The 25,589-nt window shown below is 38.9% G+C and overlaps 1 protein-coding gene across 1 annotated transcript; it reads right to left on the bottom strand.

Annotated features, from left to right (window-relative positions):
- Positions 1 to 697: 697 nt before the first annotated feature.
- LRRC18 (leucine rich repeat containing 18) lies at positions 698 to 25,589 on the bottom strand. The gene is made up of 3 exons (XM_067466316.1): positions 25,460 to 25,589; positions 10,109 to 11,021; positions 698 to 1,272 (listed from the first exon to the last, which is right to left on the bottom strand). The coding sequence occupies exon 2, from the start codon at positions 10,927 to 10,929 to the stop codon at positions 10,141 to 10,143; it is 789 nt and encodes a 262-aa protein (XP_067322417.1). The 5' UTR covers positions 10,930 to 11,021; positions 25,460 to 25,589; the 3' UTR covers positions 698 to 1,272; positions 10,109 to 10,140.

Genomic DNA, 25,589 nt, shown 5'->3' with positions numbered 1-25,589 from the left:
GAGGTCCTAAAATAAATTCTACAGCCAGATCACATATAATTCTAGACTTACCCTTGGTCAGAAACCCTGGAATTATAAGCTGTATTTCTTTGATTCTAAGACACACTTTGATTCCTAGCTAAACATCTCTAAAATGGGGTGTATCTTAGGGCCCTTCCACACAGCCTTACATCCCAGAATATCAAGGCAGGAAATCCTACAATATCTGTTTTGAACTGGGTTATGTAAGTCCACACTGCCTTGATATTCAGATATAGGACTGTATGGAAGGGCCCTTGGAATCACAGATGTATGGTGGCAGTCCTGAAATTAGTGTGTGTCTTACTGTTGATGGCATCTTACAACTGAAGTTTGGTAAAAGTTGACATCATTTAGACTAGAAAGTTGTGGTTTCTGATCTCAAAATAACTTCTTCTTCATTATTTAAATTACAAATTTGAATTCCTACTTGCATTTCCTACTAAATTCCATTTGCAAAAAGTCATATTTTACTTATTTATTTCCAACTGAGGAACAAGATGATTAGACTGTGGTTTATAGCACCTTACTATGCATGTTTACACAGAAGCAAGTCCCACTGGCTTCAATGGATTTATTTCCAAGTAAGTGCATAGGATTGCAGCTTTACTTAAACATTTATGTCATATATTGAAACAGCACATGGAGTTTTTGTACCAACAAAATTGGTATGACATAATGACACTTTAATTCTTTTTATGCACAAGTAAATCAAGCAATTCAATGTTCATTTTCCAAAGAAATATGTAATTTTGCAATAATGTCATGTCATCACTGAATAATTATTCTGGCAAACAATGAACTTGTTCTTTTTTTTTTAAGGCAAGTCTAGTTAATCTATGTTAATTACAATTTTTCCACTGCTTCATTGGGTAACAATACTATGCTCTCAGTGGGGATACTTTTACAGTGCTAATTCGTTTATCTCATGGCTATGACGCTTGTTGGACTCAATATTGCTAAGACCACTAACTGGGAGAAATGGTTGAGCTTTGCAGCATAATTTACATAGCCAAAAAAATATGTAAATAGTATGTGTGTGTGTGTGTGTGTGTGTGTGTATTCATTGATAGAAGGGTTTTGCTTCAGTGTGCCTTAGGAAATGCCAAGTTGATAGTAATAGATGTTTTTCTGGGGTTGAAATGCCAATTCAGCCTGATGAAATGCCTTGGCTGTGTTCGGATGCTGCATAGATCACTTTTGATAGGCCAGATTGCTCTTTAGGCAAATGCATTTATCCTTTATCAACATATCCTGTGAAGAAGAAGAAAAAAGTTTGGATGAAAAGTAAATAGCAAACAAAGACAACAAAATAAAAACAAAAAGAGAGAAGGGAAGGAGACTTATATCAGCTATGTGTAGTTTTAAGCCACCTATTTGAGAAATGCCAATGGCTACTCAGGGGTTGTTTCTATGTTATTAAGATATATTTGAAATCACATATTCATTTGACATCCAGAGAAGATTGTAAGCTAAACTTCTTTCTTCTATTGCTTCTGGTTCATTATTATAGAATAGAATCCTAGAGTTGGAAGAGACCTCGTGGGCCATCCAGTCCAACCCCCTGCCAAGAAGCAGACAATCGCGTTCAAAGCACCATCAACAGATGGCCATCCAGCCTCTGTTTAAAAGCCTCCATAGAAGGAGCCTCCACCACACTTCAGGATGGAGAGTTCCACTGCTGAGCAGCTCCCACAGTCAGAAAGTTCAGGTGGGATCTCCTTTGCTGTAGTTTGAAGCCATTGCTCTGCGTCCTAGTCTCCAGGGCAGCAGAATACAAGCTTGCTCCCTCCTCTTTATGACTTCCCCTCACATATTCACACATGGCTATCATGTCTCTTCCTAGTCTTCTCTTCTGCAGGCTAAACATGCCCAGCTCTTTAAGCCACTTCTCATAGGGCTTGTTCTCCAGACCCTTGATCATTTTAGTCGCTCTCTTCTGGACACTTTCCAGCTTGTCAATATCTCTCTTCAATTGTGGTGCCCAGAATTGGACACAGTATTCTAGTTGTGGTTTGACCAAGGCAAAATAGAAGGGTAGTATGACTTCCCTGGATCTAGATACTATAATCTTATTGATGCAGGCCAAAATCCCATTGGCTTTTTTAGCTGCAGCATCACATTATTGGCTCATGTTTAATTTGTTGTCCACAAGGACTCCAAGATCACTTATCAGAGTACCACAGTGCACATGAGATACCGTGTAGATTGTAGCCATGCACTCATGTACTCAATCTGTATCTTAATGATATTTCCATGTTTTTCATTTCAGAAGATTTATATTTTCCAAAACTAGACACAGCCAGTATCCCTCGATTCCTGTTTGCATACAATGCTGCCTTTTTTGCATGGATTAAAATGGACCTAAATCAAATTTCGAAAGAGTCAAGAGTGTTTATATGCTATAGTAATGAAACATGTTGACCATTAATTTCAGCAAAATGAATTTATGATTGTTATCAAGAGGCTCTCATTGACTAAATGCATTATAGCTGACAAAACAGAACAAGTTAGACTGATTCAGTATTTAGATGTAATTTTTCAATCTTCTGACATTTGGGTATCTCATTAATCTTCTGCTTTTCAATCATCATCTAATAGACTTTTTATACTAAAAAGGACAGTTGGGGGAATGGGGGGGGTTGACCCACAATTTTGGGAATTGTAGTTCACCCACAATCAAAGACCCCCACTAATGATGGATCTGGACCACACTTGGCACACAGACCCCCAATGATGACATACTGGAAGGGTTTGGGGGAACTGAACCAGCATGATGGAAGTTGTAGTTCATCCTGTATCTAGAGAGCACTGTGAACCACACTGATGATGGATCTGGGCTAAACATGACACACATATCCCCCATGACCAACAGCAAATGCTGGAAGAGCTTAGGGAACTGACTCAGCATGATGGGAGTTGCAGCTCACCCTGCACCCAGAGAGCACTGTGAACCCCTCCAGTGGTGGATCTCGACCACACTTGCCACACGGACCCAACATGGTGGGATTTGAGGGTAATTAACTTGGCATGGTGTGAGTATGTAGTCCACTCATATTTTATGCATTTTCTTAATGGGGGCATTCATAAAATCCAATTAGTTTTTCAAATAAATAGTGTTACAAATTACCAGAGAACTAATCCAGGCATCGTTGGGTATCTAAACCAGTTAAGAAATACAGAAAACAAGATTGTTGGTGCTGTTAATGTACCAAGTATTCAAGGGGACAGCCATCCCTTGTCACTGGGCTACCTGAGCCCAAAGAGCTGCCTGTCGAGACAACAAGAAAAGAGAAGGTTTAGGATTACCAAATTTTAAAATGTATTTTTCATTTTGCTGTCTCACATGAATAAAGGACTGGATAATGTTGAGAGATCAGAACTTGTTAAATTTAGAGGGGCACAATCTGAGATTTGGTTCACATGCATATTTATGGTATGACAATGCTACAAAAATGCAGACTTTGGAAACTATTATATGAGGAGAGCTCTGTTGAGAATTTGGAGTAAATATAAATGAACCAAAACACCATTATGAATTTCAGTACAGGAGGCACTTCATAGAATTGAGAAAAAATATATAATAAAAGATTTATTTAAATTGGACTGTAAACCATCTTAAGACACCTTAGGGCTGAGAAAGGGGGTATATAAATGTGGCAAAATAAATTAATAAATAAAATAGCCAAATTAATTTCAAAACAAGTGAAGAGCTGATGGCAGAGGGGTGGAATATAACTTGCAGGAAAGATATAAAATGGATTTAAAACTGTTTGGCTATGAACTAAGTAGAAGTGTATTTGAGTTACAATTATGTGTGAATGATAACCACTTAATTGATAAAATCTATGTGTCTGTGGAAAATAGAAATGGAAGAAGAAGTAATTAAAGAATGTATGACTAAATTGACACAGACATTTGGCTATAATATAGAACTAGAGAAGTGGGAAAATGTAGCAGAGGGGACTAAAATTTATACTAGCAAATAATCTTAAGGATAATTACTATTAAATGATATTTAGATGGCATTTAACCTTCCAAAAATATTAAAAATGCATAAAGGTGCAAATAATAAATGTTGGAAGTGTGAAGTCCATGAAGGCTCCTACTATCATATGTGGTGGTCCTGTAAAAAGGCTAAAAATTCTGGAGACAAATTTGTGGTGTAATCCAAAAAATCCTTAAGTCAAGAATCAACTTTAAGACAGAACTTATATTACTAGGACAGAAGAGTGATTTCAGCTAACTACGAAAAGCAGTTTCAAGCCTGGCACACTTCACTACTGCCAATGTGCCAGATTGAAGACACCAACTGGGTTTGATGGTAACAAACAGATTAAATCTGACCAGATAGGATGTCAGTACAGAGTCTCCACGCTAAAAGAACTGACATAAGAGAAGTAGAGAAGATTCAAAATGCCCATGCCCTCCCCTGATGGACAGAAAAGCTGGTCCACTATTGATCTGGGTTCCTGTTGGCTGGGGAACCTTCCTAACATCACTGTCTGAAGGAGGTTCCCTCATGGCAGGGAAAAAGTAGCAGCTGTGGTTGGTGGATTCAAAGTCCAAACCCGTTTAGAGATCCGTCCTCAAGAGAGGTGCGATCCCAGGAATATGTCAATGAAAAAGGTAAATAGCTCCGTGATTGATTTAAATGTCCATTCCGGTAAATATAAAGGAAGGAGCTCATAGAACACAATGACTTTTAATGCAAATTATGGGGGGAACTGTATATATTTATGAGTGATTCTCAAGGAAATATGTGAGCAGCTTTGAAAATGTAGGCAAGCCTCTTTTTGTTAAAAGGGCTTGTCAGTATAGAGATAGAAAAAGTACCAGCCTGGAATTGGGGGATGTGGGCACATTTCCTGTCCAGACCCCCTGAGGTGATGTATTTATGAAAGGTGAGTTGCAGTTTGCATATACACAAAGGAAATCCCCTCAAACTAGTTTGGGGTTTGGGCGTACATACATTATCTAGCTTAGCCGTTTTCGGTCCCCAGGCAGGGGATTAAGTAAAACAGATTTATACATTTATAGTTCCAGTTCCACTTTTAAAGATTTGATTCCATTTAATTCCATACAATTTATATAATTTCATAAAAGTGGATTTCATTTACAGGAGGAAATATAGCTGACAATTAATATAGCAATTGAAGCTGGGCGCCACTTTGACATAGCAAAACCTGAGAAAATAAAAAAATAAAAATTAAATCATTTTTTATATCTCTTTGTTTATGTTTAATCAAGAGGGGACATTTTTTTCAATAACAGGACTATTGGACAATCAAATAAAAAAACATGAAAGAATACTGCACGTCTGTCATTCATGGGGGTCTCAGTCATCTGTGGAAGTCAGAGCTGAATCGGTTGAAGGTACTGCAAATCCCATCATCCGTTGTCCATACTTTCCCAAACATATTGTTTTTGTGATTAATCAATATGCTTTAATTATGTTCAATGTGTAATAATGAAAACACAGCCTGCATATCAGATATTTACATTACAATTTGTAACAGTAGCAAAATTACAGTTATGAAGTAGCAACAAAAATAATTTTATGGTTGGGGGTCACCACAACATGAGAACCTGCATTAAGGGGTCGCGGCATTAAGAAGATTGACAACCATTGATCTAAGTGGTAGTGTAGATGGGACCTCTCTTTGTTACACATAAAAATAACTTTGAATTGGAATTGAACACACAAGGAAACATAAACAAAAATATTGGCACTCAACTGCAAAACATTTCAGTGGGTCAAAACAGCAATTTATCACTAAAGTAAGTCCTCCAGAAATGTGAGAAATCATCACAGCCCTAATGTCAGAGAATAGAGTAGAGAAAATATGCCAAAATATTCATTTTGAGGCATTCAGAACATTTCCAAAACTTGGCATTGACTAGATACAATACAAAGAGAATTTTATATAATTTCCTGGAACTTGGAAGCATGCAAAATAAAATGGCAGAAAGGGATTTATTGGAACTCTGCAAAAATATTTACCTGCAAGAGACTTTGACACACAAAATTAATCCATCATACCTCAAGGGCTATAACATATTTAGTTACCCAGTTGTAAGGAAGTCTAAGAAGGTTGAGGAAGTGTTAGTTTGGTGCCCTTTATTTCAATAGAATTGGCAGGAGAATCTCAGATGGTGGGTTTTTGATTGCAAAATAACTTCTGCCAGTACAAATTAATACAGGCAAAAAAAATATTTCTGTATAAACGTATATTTTCCCCTATTAATGATCTCCTGCCAACTCCCAAAGTATGAAAAGATGGTTAACTACAAGCCTTTGCTGTCTCAAAAATGAATGGGGTATGGTAGCTATTACGGAGACTATAGTATATAGGTTTTAGTAACCCTGTGTTAGGTTGATGAGGGTTGATGTGGATGGTGTTGGAGGATTTCAAAGAGAGATTGTACGTACTGTGTTTATACTGCTGTAACTAAAGAAAAAACCCTTCTTTTAGGAAAGAACAACTTTGTTTGTGTGTTCTTGTTCCTGGAGAAGATACACTACAGCTACCTGAAGGTATCTGGCTCCTTAACTGGAGCTAATAGAGTCCCTTCCACTCTAACAGGGAATTTTATGACTGCATAGAACCCCTGACACCTTTCACACGAGAAACACCTTGGGTAGAAAAGTGCTGTCAAAACAAATCCACAAGTCATCCTGTCCATTATCAGCAGGTGTCTAGTTAGGGAGATATGTGGTACCAGCCTCTATTGACCATTAGATTTAGCGAGCAACTTCTAAAATATACCTGACAATAAATATAATCAACAGGGATTTAAACAATTTAGACTTTATATACCAACACAATGCATGTGACTTCAGCGGACATAACTAAGAATCATTATATCAATTTGAGCAAATGAAGTGACCATGAAGCAAAAATAGCAAACTTAGCAGGTCATCACCATCAGGCTGTCTCTTGAGGCTGAGTATTATTGCCTTCCAAGAGTAGAGTCTTCAAAGTGAGTCCGTATACCTCCAACGGTCTGGATCTTCACGGACGATCTTCAGGCTAATCTGTTTCCCAGCCTAAATTTTAGGGCTGTGTAGATGGAGTCTTAGACGTCTACTAACAAATTGTCCCAAAAGTTAGCTGTTGTCTAATAACAGCAGCAGATAAAAATACTAAGGCTGCAAAATATGGCTGTTTGATGCAGAATGCATGGTAGATAAGTTGTTTTTCTACTCTAGAGGAGAGGCGCTCAGCTCGTTGCAGGCAGACCGCGCTTTTAAGGAGGCTTGTTACCTGTTTCTACTCTAGAGGAGAGGCATTCAGATGCAGGCAGCGTCCTTGCAGGCGGTCAATTCTTTCACACCAGAAGCAACTTGCAGTTTCTCAAGTCGCTCCTGACACACATACACACACACACATACACACACAAAACCAGCCTGCTGTTTACCTTAGAATTAGTTCAGGCAACGTTGGCTTTCAAGGGAGAAGCAAGGCCTGAATTCTTTGGTCCCTGTGTCAAGTCAATCAAGTCCTGGTTTTGGATTCAAGTATCCTGGAAGTTTTCTATATAATTGTTTTATGATTTCTGCTCAGCTTTTTCTAAGTATACCTTTTGTTTATGCATTTATGCTGTACTTGTGATTTTTGGCTATTCCTGGACTGTGTTAAATTTGGCTGTTTTTGAGACAGTTGGATTCCTGTGTGGATATCATTTATTGCTAAGTCTTTTTGGGATTATTCCTCTATTTTCTTTAGTCCTGCTTTTTTGTATATGTTTATATATGTTTGTTTACAATAAACTGTTTGATTAAATTCTGTACTCTTGTGTGGTGCTATGGTCATAGGTGGCTCCAGGCCTGGGGTTCAACACATATCCTTAATTAAGACCTGGATTCAAAGCATTCAAAGCATCAGAGTTCCCAGGGAGCCCCCATTAGAAGAGCACATGGAGCGCCCATGTGCTCCCGAAAAGCAGAGGAGGAGCCAAGATCGGCTCCCACTTACTTTTGTGTCAGGCGAGTTTTTTTGTACTGGGAGGGCCCTTCCCGTTTTGTTGTCCTGAAGGTGCTGAAGGAAACAAGGGTACTGAAGGAAAACAGATCCATGCACAACTCTACCTCAGACCTCAGGGAATGACCATAAGGTAGTTAGTATAATTGCTTCACAATACCCTGAGAATACATACAGAACACAAAATGGATTTTAGGAAACACCACAGGGTTTTCCCAATATAATCTGCTTTTATCCCTGAGGATGTTTCCTTACCTCAATTGCTGAATCTCTGTGGTCTCCACTGAAATTGCCAACACCCTGTATTCTTGATTATTAGGAACCAAGCACTCCTTATTCTGTGTTGTTCTCATTAAACTAAGCTAAATAAAGTGTGACCTTTTACCTTCCAAAAGACAATGAAGTGTTCTTAAAGTATAGATTTACAAGATTATTAAAGGTATTTAAAAGGTCCCCCATGACTTTTTTGCAGACAAGCTGATTAATTGTGAGTTAGAAAGTGCTACTGTTAGGTGGTATTTGGTTGAAGGGCTGAACATAACAAGTGTTCACCAATTGTTATATTGTTTGGATGGAAGGAACAGCCCTTGTAGTCTCTTCCAATGCTATGATATTTAGTCTGCATGTGCTTGGCTTTACAAGCTGGTGTGCTATTATGCGTGCATCTACACTGTATAATTAATGCAGCTTGACCCTACTTTAATGGCCATGGCTTAATGCTATTGAATTTGCAAGATCTTTTGACTTCTTTGCTGGTGCCTCACTAAACTATAAATCCCACAATTCCACAACATCGAGCCATGGCAGTTAAAGTGGGATCAAATGGTATTAATCCTTCAGTGTACATGCACTCTATGGACTTCATCCCACAGGATAAGTCAAGCATTTGGGAGAGTTGGTTTTCTCTTAAGCTTTACCATATCCTGTTTGGAAATTAAATGGAAGATTGTCCTACTTCCATCACACCTAATCTTTCTCTTGGATTTCTTTAAGATTTATCTGTTCTATTTGTCATCACATGGTAAAAATTGTTTCCCTTACTGTCCCTTCTGTTTTCTTTCTTTTCTTATTTTTTAAACTTCTCTCTTTGTATACTTCCTCAGTCCCAAAACGATAATAGCAACCGAAAGGAATAGATTCTGCCCATTTTGGCTCCTCCTTCCATGATGACATCATCATTTTATTTACAAATGGGCAAGGGGGGATTCCCATCACATGTTAACTTGGGTGTTTTGACGTGTCTCTACATAGGGAATTGTGGAATAATTTGCATGCCAATCAACTTGGGAATCATAGGAAAAATCCACACTTCAGAAACAGCAAGATGTCTCTGACTTGGGACTATTGGGAAGTAAAATATTTCCTTTCCACTTTTACCTAATCAAATCAGGAGCACCCCTAATTTTGGGTGACATGGTGATCATGTTCCTGACTTTGTGTACAGTGTCTGGATGGATGAGTTACTTTTAGCACCCAATGCTGTTTGGCCACTGAACAGCTAGTTTGAGTCTCTATATGTAGAAGACAAGGTTGGTTTATTTTGGTGCTGAATGGACAAGAATTGCCATCCAGCATCAAACCACAAAAAACAGAAAAATCCTCTCTGAAGGCCCTTCTACACAGCCCTATAACCGAGAATATCAAGGCGGAAAATCCCACAATATCTACTTTGAACTGGGTTATCTGAGTCCACACTCAGATAACGTGGGATTTCCTGCCTTGATATTCTGGGATATAGGGCTGCGTGGAAGAGTCCTGAGCCAGAAAGCATGGGAAAAGCAAGTTCTCAGAATACTACCACAATTCAAACTGTCAGCTATACCTTCCTGCTTGCAGTTAGAGCCAGATAAAAGATGTTTTGCAGTCTACACACTGTAAGCTCCATGTCAGTGTTGTCCTAATCCTTGCCCACTCCTAGCTGGCAAAAGCAAGGGTCAATCTCTTTTCATCTCCTTTAAATGAACATGGTTCACATTTTAGTAATATACCTGCCTTCATATTTGATGGTTTGAAAAATAATTACATAGACTGCTATGTGGTCAAGAGCAGTTTTATTGCTTGCGATCACAAATCTTAGAAGCAAGGTTGCCATGCTGTGCCCTTACCTCATGAATGGCCATGCATCTATGGATAACAACTATGATCCACTTGACCTCCATTCTTGTTGATTCTCCTTTGCCAGGGAATTGGGTGCCATGAGGTTTGAAAAATTTGGCTTTCTAAGAGATGCAGGCACTGTATTCTTCAGTTTATTCAACTTGTCTCTCTCCTCCTGACATTTTCTCAAGCATGGTGCGCAAAGGTCTTTGTCTTCCACCAGGTAAAGTGTCTCAAGTCGCTTGATACTGTCAATAAAGAGTTCTTCTTCTGTGGGCCCAGGGAAGGGATTTCTTTTGGCATTCAACTTCTTGAGTTTGGGGAGTTTTGCAATACTATTTGGGATGGTAGTCAGCAAGTTGTCAAATACTCCAACTTCTTGAAGTTCTTTTAAAGCCCCCAGAGTGGTTGGGAGATTGTCAATATGATTTAGGCCAAGATTAAGGTTTCGCAGGATCTTGAGCTGGTTTAGCTCCACTGGCAAGCTCCGAGCTGTGAGTTTGTTGTTGCAGAGGTTCAGAAAAACAAGGTTCTGTAGATTTCCTATTGTTTCTGGTAGTCTGTCGATTTGGTTGCTATGCAAATCCAGCCAACGTAGATTTTCAAATTTTTCAATTGAGTCTGGGATTTTCTTGATCATGTTTCTGCTGAGGTCTAATTCGTCCACATCAGCCAGTTTAAGGATGCATTTGGGGAACGTTGTGAGACCCATTTTGCTGAGATCAAGGCGAAACTTCCCATCAAAAGTTACTTTGATGCAAGTCTTAGCGACTTTAAGAGTGATCTTTTTCCCTTTGAGGGCTTTTGCTTTTCCCTTTCCCTTGGCCATTCTCAGTTAAAGTAATGTAGTTGAGAAGAGATAAATGGAAAACAGCTGATGAAGGAGTTCTTGTGAGGTCTGCTGCAGCTTCGATGTTGAGCCTTAATTAAAACATACACATAGATACAGAACAAAATTAAATATATGCAGGTCAATCTTTCTTCCTGAAAGTCACAAATGCTTGTTAGAAAGCCAAGACATTCCTGCCCTTTCTATATCATTCAAAAAAAAGGAGTGAATAAGCAAGAGCTCTCTCTATAAATTAATCAGGCTTCTATAAACATGCTCATATCAGCTTAACAGCACACAATTATCAAATATAATACAATACAAAAGCAAACATTTTCAGAATGCTATTCTATATAATACAATTGGACATATTTTTCAATATGTATACATTCTTCATCCAGTCTGAGGGAAACAGACATAGCTAAGAGAGAGACAACAGCAATTCTTCACCAACCCAACTCTGGTCATGTACCAAAACTCTTCCAAGTTATTTTTGCACCTAAATCAGAAAATGTGTAAATGCTGCTCTCCCTCCAATAATAATGTACTAAATCACTAACAATGTGCTGCCTTTTCATGATAACCAAAATTAACTTTCTGGGATAGCTGTCTTCCACTCTGGCTGAATCTATACTGTCATATAATCCAGTTTCAGAATGCAGATTAACTGTATGGATTACATGGTAGTGTAGATCCAGCCTCTGTCTAAGGTTAGACAGATTTAATTTTGCTGGCGGTTGTTAGGCACACAGGTTTTTATTGTTAGCTGCTCTGAGTCTCCTTTGGCAGAAAAAGGCAGGTTATAAATACATATAATAAGAAAAAGTTTGGGTTCTCCTGGGAGCCCTTCCACACAGCCCTATATCCCAGAATATCAAGGCAGAAAATCCCACAATATCTGCTTTGAACTGGGTTATCTGAGTCTACACTCATGTGGGATTTTCTGCCTTCATATTCTGGAATATAGGGCTGTGGAAGGGCCCTGGGACAGATGAAGCTCTTGTTTTTCACCATGCTACTCGCAGAAGGGAATGGTTCCTTTTAAAATAAGAGTTAAGGTACAATATTTCCACTGACCCATGTATAAGCTGACCCCCGTTTTTAAATAGTTTTTAAACAAAAAAACCTAGTTTATCCATATATATATATATATATATATATATATACACACACACACACACACACATACATATATACAATAATTATAAAAAACATTTAAAACTATCAAAAACATGCCTGTTAGAAAGAAAAGAGAGAAATATAGAAACTTTAGCACATTAAAGGTCCTTTCCCTTTGAGATGTCCTGCTGAAACAAATTAAAAGTCTTCACTTGTTTACAGAAGGATAACAAGGAGGGATCCTGTTCAATGTTTCTCGGAAGAGAGTTCCAGAGACTGAAAGCAACTACTGTGAAGACTTTATCCTACGTTCCCACAAAAGGTGCCTGTGAAGGTGGAAGAATAGAGAGAAGGACCTCCTCTCTATGTCTCCAAATATGGGCAAGATCATATTTGTAGATATTGTGAGTTAGATAGTCAGATAGGCCTTTGTAAAGACATAGTTACTGCTCTAAAGAGTGTGCATAAATGGACTAGCAGTCAATAAAGCTGTTGTTATGAAATTATTTGTTCCCTGCTGCTTCAGTCCTGTGAGCACTGACTTACCACTTCATCACACAGGGTTTTTTTTTTACCTGTCATAGAATGCATCCAGCACAGTTCAAGGGCAGAGCTTGCTGGATCCCAACAGATCACAAAGAGCTACTTCCAGCAGGGCTTTGTCCTTCAACTGTGCTGAATATATCCTAAGAAGAGACAAGGAAAACATGGGACGCTTCGTGTGTTCTCCTTGCCAGCAATGGGGTGAGTGCGGGGGGAAGCTGGGCAGTGGCGCTTTCTTCCATGTGATGGGGAAGGCAGCGCTATGGGAGATGTTGGGCACAGAGCAATGGATTCCCCTGCTGTCCACTAGATTCACCATGTTGCCTGGCAAATCCCCCCCCCCAATCACCCGCATTAAGTGACTTCATGTGATGAGGTCCTAAATTCCGCATACAAAAGTTGAGATGCTACCAACATGATTCCACACATTACTCCTCAGAAGACAGCTCTCTTCTGTAGTTATCTATCCCGAAGAATTGTAGGTTATTTAGGCTTCTTCTCTGTCACATCTTTGGATATAAATTCTTCTTTTCCTCACTTTTTACCTTGTTCATGAAATATATATAGTGGGTTCTTTGTATTCACTGGAGTTTGGTTGAAAAAGGAAAGGAAGACATGTGGCAGCTGAAAAGAACTAAAGGAACCACACCATAGAATAGGATGGAAGTTAAGGTAGACCTTAGGGTGTGGTGCATCTTTATGGAAAACCTTAATTGTGTGTCCTTTCGGGAAGAATTAAAATTACAGAGGCCTTACAAATGTCTTCAGATGCAACTGGCTCACTGGGCTTTTAAGTTTTATTAGGGGAAGATGGTGTGCAGAAGTGTGGCCACCAAATTGGCATGAGATAGGAGTTACAAGAGACCTCCGGTTTTGGATTCCCCCCCCCCCCATCCCTGTCCTGGTATTAGTAGCAGTTGGGATTTGAGCAGATGAATTGGCAAATTCATCCATCCAGTTTTGGTATGATAACATGGTACAGGTCATTAACACCTTGCTATCCACATCACTTGGAGTAATGATGTAGGTGCAAGGAAATTACTCAGCACTGTCTGATGCATTATATTTTGGTGACAGCACTACACATGGTAGGAGTAGATGACAAATTAGCTGGTGTCCTTTCCTGCATGCAGGTAGAGCACCTCAGACAACTAGCACCAGAAGCCACGCACAGGCCATATCTGTTACCACCAGAAATATGGAACTTTGGAAGGAAGAAATAGTTAGGATGATTGGGTTGTTCCTTGCACTTTCTAATTGACAGTTATATTTGAGGGTGGTAAAACTATTTTTTTCAATTCAGAACATCTGAGGTCTTGTCAAACCAATGGCCAATTTCAATTGTACACATCCTGCAATATTGTGTATCACTCAAAATCATAGCCTTGAAATCAAAAACTATGAGAACCAGAATATCTGGTATTGTAGTGTGGTGGAAAGTTCAGCTGACACTGGGTATTTTCCAAGCATTAAGGGCACCCAAATAGGGCACCCAAATAGGGAGATTTAATGATTGATGATCAATGTGTCTCTGTGATTATTTGTACAGACAGACCAAAATGGGATGGGCAGTATTATCCGTCTACAAGCTTCAAGTAAAACAGCACTTTACCTAGTCTGTGCCTTGCAAATACATGCTAAAGTCAAAGGCAATCACAGGGGTTTCTAGTTTTGTCACAGTTATTGCTCCCCACTGGCTAATTTCAATTCTAGACACACAAGGGGATGGCAAAAGCAAGGTTTGGAGCATATTCATTTAGAATTGGTGCCTCATCCACGTGTTACTCCGTGCAGTCAATCAAAAGGATAAAGAGAAAAAGGTCTTCATCATATCAAAGGTGCATTCAGTCACTGCATTATTAATGAAGTTGATGTATTTCTATTTTGCAGATACCAGGTAGAAGCCGGTGCGGAGCTGTGTTGTGATTTGTGGCCACAGTTACGGTATATCCATTAGGCTGTATGCCAGGCTTGGAATGATCCTATTAGTTCCAAACTGGATGAAGGAGATTAGACAAAAATTTAATGGTATGATAATATGAGCCTTCAATAGCAAGGGCTTTTGCCATTGCTACTTCAGGAGTGCCTTGGCCTCCACAAAATATATTAGAAAAACATTTAAGGGGTTGTTAAAGGTCAAGGCTCTGATTCTTCAAGCCATTTAGGATTTGGAATTTATGAAGGCCAGTTGTCAGGGTGCTGAGACAATGTGGTCTGCCAATATATCCTGGCAAAAATGGGATCAACGATTTGGACAATGGAACAGCATGCATGTTTATCAAATTTGAAGATGACACCAAATTGGGAGGGATGGCTAATACTCCAGAAAAGAGGATCAGAATCCAAACGGTTTTTAACAGATTAGACCAGGGGTCCTCAAACGTTTTAAACAGAGGGCCAGGTCACAGTCCCTCAAACTGTTGGAGGGCCGGATTATAATTTGAAAAAAACATGAATGAATTCCTACACATATCTTATTTGTAGTGCAAAAGACACTTAAAAACAATACAATAATTAAAATGAAGAACAATTTAAAAATATATAAACCTAGTATTTCAGTGGGAAATGTGGGCCTACTTTTTTTTAGTTATTGTTTATATGTGATTTATATTAGTTGTATTGTATTTGTTGTTTTTGTTTATTGCTTTTGTTTATTGGGCTTGGCCTCATGTAAGCCGCTCCGAGTCCCTTGGGGAGATGGTGGCGGGGTATAAATAAAGTTTATTATCATTATCATTATCATTATTATTATTATTATTATTACTTTTGGCTGATGAAATAGGATTGTTGTTGTTGTTGTTGTTGTTGTTGTTGTGTGCTTTCAAGTCATTTCAGACTTAGATTGACCCTGAGAAAGGGTTGGGTAAATGACCTTGGAGGGCCACATCCGGCCCCTGGGCCTTAGTTTGAGGACCCCTGGATTAGACAAACGTAATAAAATGAATTTCAACAAGGAAAGTGTAAGATACTACATCTAGACTGGTAGAAAAATAAAATTCATAGGTATAGGACGAATGACACCTGGTTTGAAACAGCAAACAAGAAAGAAATCTTAGGCTGGAACTACATTGCCATATAATGCAGTTTCAGAATACAGATTAACTTCATTGGATTATATTTATTTAATATAATATTTATTTAATATGGCAGTGTAGACTCATATAATCCAGTTCAATGCAATTAATCTGCATTCTGAAACTCATTATATGGCAGCAGAGCATAGATAGATCCAGCCTAAGTAAACCCCAAGCCAAACATGAGTTAACAATATGATGCAGTAGCTGAAAATGCCAGTGCAATTCTAGGTTGCATCAAGGGAAATATAGTGTTCATATTGAGGGAAGTAAAATTATCACTCATTTCTGTTTTGGTCAAACCTCCCCTGGAATACTGTCTAGATTTGGGAGCCACAAGACAAGCCCTATGAGGAATGACTTAAGGATCTGGGTATGTGTAGTTTACAGAAGAGGAAGTTAAAAGAGGACATGATAGCCCCATGTAAATACTTGAAAAGATTTTAAACTGAGGAGGGAACACACATGTTTTCTGCTGCTTTAGAGATCAGGGCATGGCACAATACATTTGAATTGCAAGAAAAAAAATCCAATTAAACAGTAGAAAGGACTTCCTGGTAAGAACTGTTCAACAGTGGAATATGCTGCCTTGAAGTATGATAGAATCCCCTTCTCCTGAGTTTTTTAAACAAAGGCTGGATGGCCATCTATCAGGAGTTCTTTTGTTGTGTGTTTCTGCATGGTAGGGACTGGATGGTCTTGTGGTGTCTTCTAACTATGATTCTAGAACAATCAAGGACATCATAATCTTTTAACCCCTGCTAATAGCATGTTATGGAGCCCCTGGGGGCATGGATTCCCTGGTGGTGCAGTGGGTTAAACTGCTGAGCTGCTGAACTTGCTGACTGAAAGGTCAGTGGTTCTAATCTGGGGAGCAAGGTGAGCTCCTGATGTTAGCCCCAGCTTCTGCCAACCTAGCAGTTTGAAAACATGCAAATGTGAGTAGATCAATAGGTACCACTCTGGCCTGAAGGTAACGGTGCTCCATGCAGTCATGCCGGCCACATGACCTTGGAGGCGTCTATGGGCGTCAATGCCAGCTCTTCAGCTTTGAAATGGAGATGAGCACCCCCCCCCCCATAGTTGGGCACGACTAAACTTAATGTCAAGGGGAAACGTTTACCTTTACTTAATAGCATGTTGGTTGGCCTCACCACAAATAACATCCATTTTGATGTCTTCTGGAAAGCCAGGATAGTTGCAGTTGAGCTAGTTATTCTCTTGCAACTTTGGATGATAAGACTTCTCACCCTTATGATGGTTTTCCTAGTGGTGATCACATCTGTGATATGTTTGAGTGAGCTGGCTATGAGATGGGATTCTCCCTTTCCGTCATGATGAGATCATGCTGCATCTTTCCTACCTAAGGTAATGTCTCATTTTCATCTGAATGAAAATATTGTATTACCTATCTTCTATCCACAGCCTGTATTGCCACTAGAAACATAAACATACTTTATGTTTGACATGCTCTGGAGTACTTAATCAACTTACTACAAGTCATCACATTGTATGATTATATGTGTTTGTAAGTTGGAAAAGACCACAAAGGCCATTTGGTCCAACCCCCATCATGAAGGAACACTGAGGATTTGTTATGATAAACTGAAATGTGGGCAAATGTGTCTCTCAAAATTTATTTATTTATTTATTTGCACAATTTATTTATTTTTCGTATTTGTATACTGCCCTTCTTAACCCCGAAGGGGACTCAGGGCAGTTCACAGTGTTGGCAACAATTCAATTAGTGGTGATCATATCTGTGATATGTTTAAGCGAGCTGACTATAAGATGTGATTCTCCCTTTCTGTCGTGAGTTGGGTTGTAGAAGCAATAAAACTTTGTTATGAACTTGTTACATGATCATACCTACTGAGCTCAGAGTATATTCTCTGATTGACAGCTCTTATTCACAATCTTATTCTACCTAAATTCTGAGGCCCGATCAATTCAGAATATGGTGAGACTATTAACCTGTCTTAACTATGATCCTACAATAGTATCCATTTTCTGAGCATCACACTGTTGGCTCATGTTCAACTTATGATCAATGATAATCCCAACATTCCTTTTTCGCACATAGTGTTCTGAGCCAAATTGGAAGGGTATTTTTTTACTTAACGTGCAAGAGAAATGAGAATGGATAAATAACCTGTGGCAACAACCGTGGAGAGGGAATTTAAGAACTGTTTCCTTTTCTGTTTTCCTCTATAAGTTCTCTTGAAACTGCTATTATGCCAAAATATCCCACCAGCTCCAGTTGTGAAATGCAAACACCTTATTTTCAGCACCTTATATTTCTCTTTTCTTGGCCTAAACTGTATTTCTAGACAACTGAAGTTTTAAGTTACTACAATGCTAGAAATTTGGCAACTTTGATTGGGCACAGAATGCCTATGAGGGAGGGCATCCATATTTATATCCTACTCAGACAGCCAAATGCTGGACTCTGATTTTGAAAAATTCATAATTTAAGGTAGACAAGCTGTGAGGAACATTTTGCAAATACATTTGTGGTACTTTCTGCAGCTGTCAGAGAACAAAGAACTACACAAGTTCCAGTTGGCTGGATTCCACTGATCCAAAACTTCAGCATTTAATTGTGAAGAATCAAATCACTGTGTTGATGAATGGTTGTTTGAAGAAGGATATAGATTTGTCTACAATGCATTTCTCTATTAGGAAGGTTTCATTACAGCCCTTCAGGCTTTTTGACTACTCATTAATCATGTGCAAGTACATGGATGTGGTGATCAGATGGAAGATAATACATTTCAGCTCATTTAAATGAAACACTGGAATCCTGTTCCTGTTCTGGCCTTGTAATAATTCACAGTATCCTGCATTCACCAAAATATGTAGTTTCTGAAGAACAAAATACAAGGAGAGGAGGGGGCAATGACGAATCTAAACACACCCTTAGATTTAGACTGCCAAGGTTAAAGGTGCCGGCTGAAGTCTCAAGTAGCTGCTGTGCTCTGCAGGTGAGACATATCTCAGATAAATGCACCCATAGCATTTTGATTTTTATACATTACATAATTTTAAAGTCTGTGCAGCCATCCTCACACATTCCCAGCTAGCACCAATGCTTTGGCTCAGTCTGAAAGTAAGTGTTGTTGTTGTTGTTGTTCTTGTTGTTGTTGTTTTTAATGCTAAGACAGCTAAAAGCAGTCTGAAGGGACCAATGAGAAGATCAGTGGATGCATGTGCATAGGCCCATCAGGCCATTTGGTGCAAGGGATTAACTGGAGTGACACTTGTGAACCTTTGGGTTCTACAAACCGTGTTAACAATTGCACCGGCAGTGAGCTACCTACAAGTCCAAAAGCAGCAAGAGGCCAAATCACCTTGTGATTCTTTACACAGAATCTAGACATGTTGCTTGAGCCCTAAGAGTGTTTGGAGTGATTGGTGTACATTTGTTCAGGAATGAGTGAGATTTGTGTGAATTCCTTATGTATTGGCGATATCTCCTCACCCACTTTCCCCCCTAAATAACATTCTGAGCTAGCGCCCCCAGATCTTAGTTCCCACCTTTAAGCATTAAATTTAACCAGTCACTCTGAAGGATGATTTTATTGTCAAAGTACTACTATTCTATTTTTGCTGATTTTTTATTTTTAAAGAAAGTTGTTGATAAATGTGACACGGTGTGCAATTTTAAATGTTATCATACTTAACATACTTGCAAGCAAATAAGATCCTTTGAGTTTCGTGGCTTATCTCTAAGTAAACATAGAATAATGGAATCATGGAGTTAGAAGCAGCAACAATGGTAATTTAGTCCAATCCCATCTTGTGTACAATCAAGGCACTCTTGACAAATGAACCTCAAGCGCAATGCACAGTGCACTATCCCACTATTGAACAACTCCTCTGAAAATTAGTTCCAAAATTTAGACTGAATATGTTTTCCTGCATTTTGAATCCATTGCTTTGTGTCTTAGTTTCTAAAGCAGCAAAATAAACATGTGTTCTTCCTCCCCAATATAACATCCTTTCAAATATTTAAACATAGCTATCATTACTTTTCCTTCTTCTAGCTACATATACCTAGCTCCATACATCACACCTCATAGGGCTTGGCTTCCAGACTTTTGAGCATTTTGGTTGTCCTTTCTTTGACACCATCCAATTTCTCAATATCTTTGTAACTTTTGGTGCCCAGAACTGGACACAGTACTCCAGGTGAGGTCTGACCAAAGCAGAATAGAGAGGTATTATTACTTTCCTATAACCCTACTGATGTACCCAAGAATTGCATTGGCTTTTTAGCTGCCATATCACACAATTGACTTGTAGTCTTCTGGGTCTCCTATATCCCTTTCACACGTACTGTTTTTATTTGGTTTCTTCTGTCTAAGTATAGTACCTTACAAGATTCTTTTTTCAAATTCATTTTGTTAGTTTTGGTCCAGTTCTCTAATCCGTTAGGGTAATTTGGGATTCAGGTCCTATCCTCTGGGTGTCATCTACAAAACTACAGTTCTGATAAACATGCCCTTTATTACATTGCTCAAGTCATTAACAAAGATATTGATTAGAATTGGTCCAAAGCTGAATCCTTTGGCACTTCATTAGTCACTTATCTCCAGGATGAAGAGGTGCCATTGATAAGCACCCGTTGGGTTTGGTTTAGTCAGTCAACCAATTACCAATCTATCAAACAATATCATCACCTAGCCCACTGCTTCTTAAACAGTGAAACCCTGAGATCAATGTTGAAATCACAATAAATATGGCAACAATAAAAGATTTCTCATTGCCAACTATTTATGCAAATCCATTAGCAATAATGTGCAGTGTTTACAGTGGATTCTGCAAAAGACTGTACTCCACAAAAAAGAGATATCTGCCTGTTTAGCAAGCTTTGCAAATGCTGACTTCCAATCAGTAAATGATTGATTTTTATACTTATTTTATATACCTCTATTCCCTGGGGTAACATAATAATTTATCAGGCAGAAAGGGGTCGTGAATGGAAAAAGTTTAAGCTCTACTCTAGCCAACATTTATCATGGAGGACCTTGCTGAAAGCCTTACTAAGATCAAGTTATACTACATCTACAGCATTTCCTTAATTTACTGAGTTTGAAGCCCTTCTTGACTTTTTGTAAGCATGCCACTACTTTCCAAGTACTTACAGACCATCTGACTAATTTGCTCTAGAATTTTTCCTGGCATTTGATGTCATGCTGACTGGGTGATATTTCTTTGAGTCCTCTTTTTCTCCTTTTTGAAGAGGGGGACAATATTTCCTTCTTCCAGTCTGCTAGAACTTCTCCTGTTCTCCAAAAATTCTCAAAAATGATTGCCAGTGGTTCTGAAATTACTTTTGCCAGTTCTTTTAATACCTTTGGATGCAATTCGACTGCTCCTTGAATCATTTATAATAGCCAGATACTTCTGTGCTGCCTCCTCAACTATTCTGTGCTGCATTTCTCCTACTGCTGCCTCCTAAGTTGAGCACTGTTGACTTTTTGAGAGAAGACCGAGGCAAATAATGTGTTGTGTAGTTCTGACTTTTCTCTGTTCTCTGTTAGCATTTCCCCATAATCCGTATGCAGTAGCCTACCATTTGCCTGTTCTTTCCTTTACTACGCTTGTCCAATCCAATCACATCAGGTAGATTCATCGTCTGAGATTGGACTGGAATATTGTCTCCTTCATTGAACAGAAAGTCAGACAAAGATAAAAACAGAATCCTGGAAAACTACTAAAGACTTTTTTGATCCAATGCATAATAGTGGAGAGCAAAACATGGAGAATAAGAAAAACTTGTTTATAAAGACATAAATAATTTGGGGCTAGACATGTATTGGTTGTCAAAAACATTTCTGACAAGAATAATAAAAGTGAAATACCAAGAATTTTCTCAGATCATAATCTGATAGTTCTGAAACTGAAGAATAAAAAGTAACTTTCAGTTGGAGATTAAATGGAATCATATTACAAAAAGAAGAAATGGTAGAAAAAACAAAGAAAAGGATAAAGAAATATTTTGAAAATAATTTAGCTAGAGTTATGAAAGTCATGACTGTCTGGGATGCAAGTAAAGTGGTCATGAGAGAACTTATTCATACAACCATCAGACTGGGGGGGGGGGGAGACAGCAGAATAACAGAAAAAGATTGCTCAAGGAATAGAAAAATTGAAAGAAGAATGTAAGTACACAAAAATATTGCAAAATGTAAAGATATAATCACAATTATCAAAGTTGACTGTAGGATAAATTGAGAAAAAGATAAAATACATGAAATATAAGGACTTTAATTCAGCAAATAAACCTGGAAATGGTTAGCCTATAAATTCAGAAAATGTTACAGGTATTCCACAAAATTTATTCCAATTTGTTAAGAAGGACCAGATCTCTATAAAACAAATTAAAATAATCTTTGCAGACACAAAATACTCCTCAAATATTGGAAGAACAACAACAAATGTGAAACAAACCAATAACACTAGAAGAAATCTCAAGGGCAGTTACAAAAATGAAATGTGGATGCGGCAACCCTATCCTCTGCTGCTTTTGGACTTGTTGTTGGCTCACTGCCAAATCTAGCTCACCGTGTCATTTTATGTGGCTTTCACATAAAGGTTTTCAGTACCAAGGCTTTCAATAACAGAGCAACATAGTTACAAACAGTCCTTTGAAGGTTGATGTGGCCCATGCTGAAAATGAGTTTGACACTTCTTCTCTAGAAGAACATGGTCACTCCTGCCCAAGGAATCCACTGCTTCTACCCCAATTTCCAGGTCATGATTCCCTTGTTGCCTTTTCCACCTTTTAGGCCTGGAGTTCTCAAACTTTTTCAGCCCTGGAGCCCTTTTCGAACTAAAAGTTTCTTGTGGAGCCCCAAGAAATGTGATCTATCTATCTATCTATCATCTATCTATCTATCTATCTATCTATCTATCTATCTATCTATCTATCGATCTATCTGAGGCATGGGCTGGGCCAGTGGAAGATGGATGGAGAGTTTTGTGTAAACTAATTCACACAGTGCAACCCCCCTCCCCAAATATTTAAAATGAAGAACAATTTTAATCAACATACACGTCAGTGGAAGACCCCCAAGCCATCCAGTCTAACCCCCTTCTGCCATGCAAGAAAAACACAGTCAAAGCACCCTCAACAGATTGCCATCCAGCCTTTGTTGTAATAATAATAATAATAATAGAAACCCGAGAGGTGGTTCCCCAGAGCACATTATGAGAACTGCTGTTCTAGACCATGAAACTGTCTTCAAGAGAAGTCAGAAGTTTGTTGGACATGATATTCTTAGCAGAGTATGTCTTCCAAGAAATATCAGAATAGTTCAAATCTCCCATTACTACTACATCACTCTATTCTGGGAAGGCATCATCAAAGTTGTCACTCTTGACTTAGAGGTATGTAGTACACTCCCACAATGATGTCCCTGTTGTTTCTTCCCCCCTTTAAGGAAGGCCCAGATCTAACAGGGTATTTAATTAATTTGGAATAACTGAGGTTATTCCAAATTAATTTGTTTTTCCCAGGCATGTTGTTTGGATGCCCCCGGTAAAAACCCAGACAGGTAAAGTGTTTTGGACCTGTCTGGATGGGCCCTGGGAGGAAAAGGTTTTTTTAAAACATTGAGCTCTTGCTCTCCCCCCTTTCTCACCTTCATCTCAATTCCAAATCGAAACAACAGCGCCTCCTATCTCTGAAACAAGTTTTTTTTGGGGGGGGGGGGAATCAACCAAGCCTATTATCTACATCAGTAGTTCTTATCCTTGGATCACATCCAAAAGGTTCTAAGGGTGTCTATGAACTAAGATAGGGTGAAACAAATTGACCAATTTCTCTAACTGAAATTTAACCTTTTTTCAAGTAATAGTAGTACAGTAGAATCTTGCTTATCTGTCATATATTAATTGTACTGTTTTTTTTGCTCGCTGCTTTGTTTTTACTGATGTGTTGTTGGGCTTGGCCTCATGTAAGCTGCCCTGAGTCCCCTTGGGGAAATGGTGGCGGGGTATAAATAAAGTTTTATTATTATTATATGGAGAACGTCGGCTGGGAGAACGTCGGATAAACAAAATGTCAGATAAAATGGAGAGATTAAGAAAAGCCTATTAAATGTCAAATTGTGTTACGATTTTACAAATTAAGCACATAAACATCATGTTTTCCAACAAATCGACAGAAAGGGTACTTCAATACACCTTCCTTCTTTTTGTTGCCATTCTTGGCCAAAGTTCAGAAAAAATGTGCATACACACTGCACAGCAACACGCAGCAAACCGTTCCGTGTACTATAACAAGCTGCACTAAGCGACAGTTAGAAAAGGCGAGACATGACTGATACATGAGTAATAGGCTAGGCACGTGCACATGGTGGACCTGTTGTAATCAATTTTTGCATTGTGGTGCCTCATCATTAAGAGCAACAAGACCAAGTACAGTCACACTCCCAAACAAGTGGCAGATTGTATTGTCAAAGGTTTTCATGGCTGGAATCACTGGGTTGTAGGTGTTTCGGACTATATGGCCATGTTCTAGAAGCATTCTCTCCTGACATTTTGCCTGCATCTATAGCAAGTATCCTCAGAGGTTATGAGATGGCAGACTTTTCTTGTCACTGATTTATAGTTTTTTTGTTTGTTTGTTTGTTTAGGGGCATTGGATAAGACAATGTCGGATAAGCAAAGGTCGGTTAAATGAGACTCTACTGTACCTGCAATTTTCTCACCATCAGAAATCACACATATTTTCACCATCTCACAACCATTGGTGCTGATATCTTGAAATATTAAGTTCATCGCTACTTCAAAATTACTATAGTTATTAGACATCCTCTGTTAAGGAAGCTACAGATGTACAATGCTGAGAAGGGGTCCCTAAGCTTCACCAGAGTATCAAACACGGCAACATTTTTCAAAAACCTGATCTACATATATAATTTGATCTGAGAGAAGAACCGCATCAACCAACCAGTCATCCATTTTCAATTGCTGGATACAGTATTCCCTTGCTACTTCGCAGTTCGCCTTTCGCGGACTCGCTGTTTTGCTGGTTTTTGCCTCCCAGTTTATGAATGGTTGCCGTTGCCCAGAGCGGCATTCTAATCCCGCCTCCTGGCAACGATGGAGTGTGGAAGGGGATTTCACCCCCCCTTCGGGAGAGAGGCAGCCAATCAAGAGGGATTGCAAAGCAAAACAGAGAAAGCTAGCAAAAACAATAAAGTGCAGTGCCTTAAAATCTCTCCTCGCTTCTGCCTCACCTCGGAAAGCAATATACATATATAGCATCCCTACTTTGCAGATTTTCACTTTCCGCGGGTGATCCTGGAATGTAACGCCTGCAATAACTGAAGGAACACTATAAATACTGTTGAGTGACTTCATCATGGGTCTTCTTGGAAAGATGTGTTGCCGAGATGGTGGGTGAAGGGCACTGCCTTTCTATGAGGCTGAAAGCATGAATTGCCCAAGGGCACCCAGTGGTTTTCATGACCAGATGGGATTCAAACCCTGGTCTCCAGAGTCATAATCCAGCAAGGAAATCATTATGCCTCCTGCCTCTGCTGGCTAAAACTAACAGCTTAATTGCATGGTTATGGTTTCTGCTAAAAAGTAGTATTAAATTACTTGGATCTCTAAGCAGTTTTCCACTTGCATGATTTCTTTTGAAAACAGAGTTTGTAATATCAATCTGCACAAGGTATTTTACAAAGAAAATTACTCCAAAAGGGCTTTCTTGAACTGTTTAGTTTACTGAGTGTGTGTTTGTAGCTGGCACTTGGGAGAAACCTTGAGTCACTTACCCCCATTGGAGTGGCCCTGGCAGTTCTGGCCCCCATACTGTATCTGCTATAGCAAACTTCTTTTCCCACTGTTCTTTTTGCAAGGAATCATTTGCAAGCAAAACCATGGATTGCAATGACACTCCTCCTC

The sequence above is a fragment of the Anolis sagrei genome, chromosome 3 (genome assembly GCF_037176765.1).
Source record: "Anolis sagrei isolate rAnoSag1 chromosome 3, rAnoSag1.mat, whole genome shotgun sequence".
NCBI classification, from domain to species: Eukaryota; Metazoa; Chordata; class Lepidosauria; order Squamata; family Dactyloidae; genus Anolis; species Anolis sagrei.
Note: the sequence above shows the minus strand (reverse complement) of the source record. Positions and strands in the feature narration are given on the sequence as shown.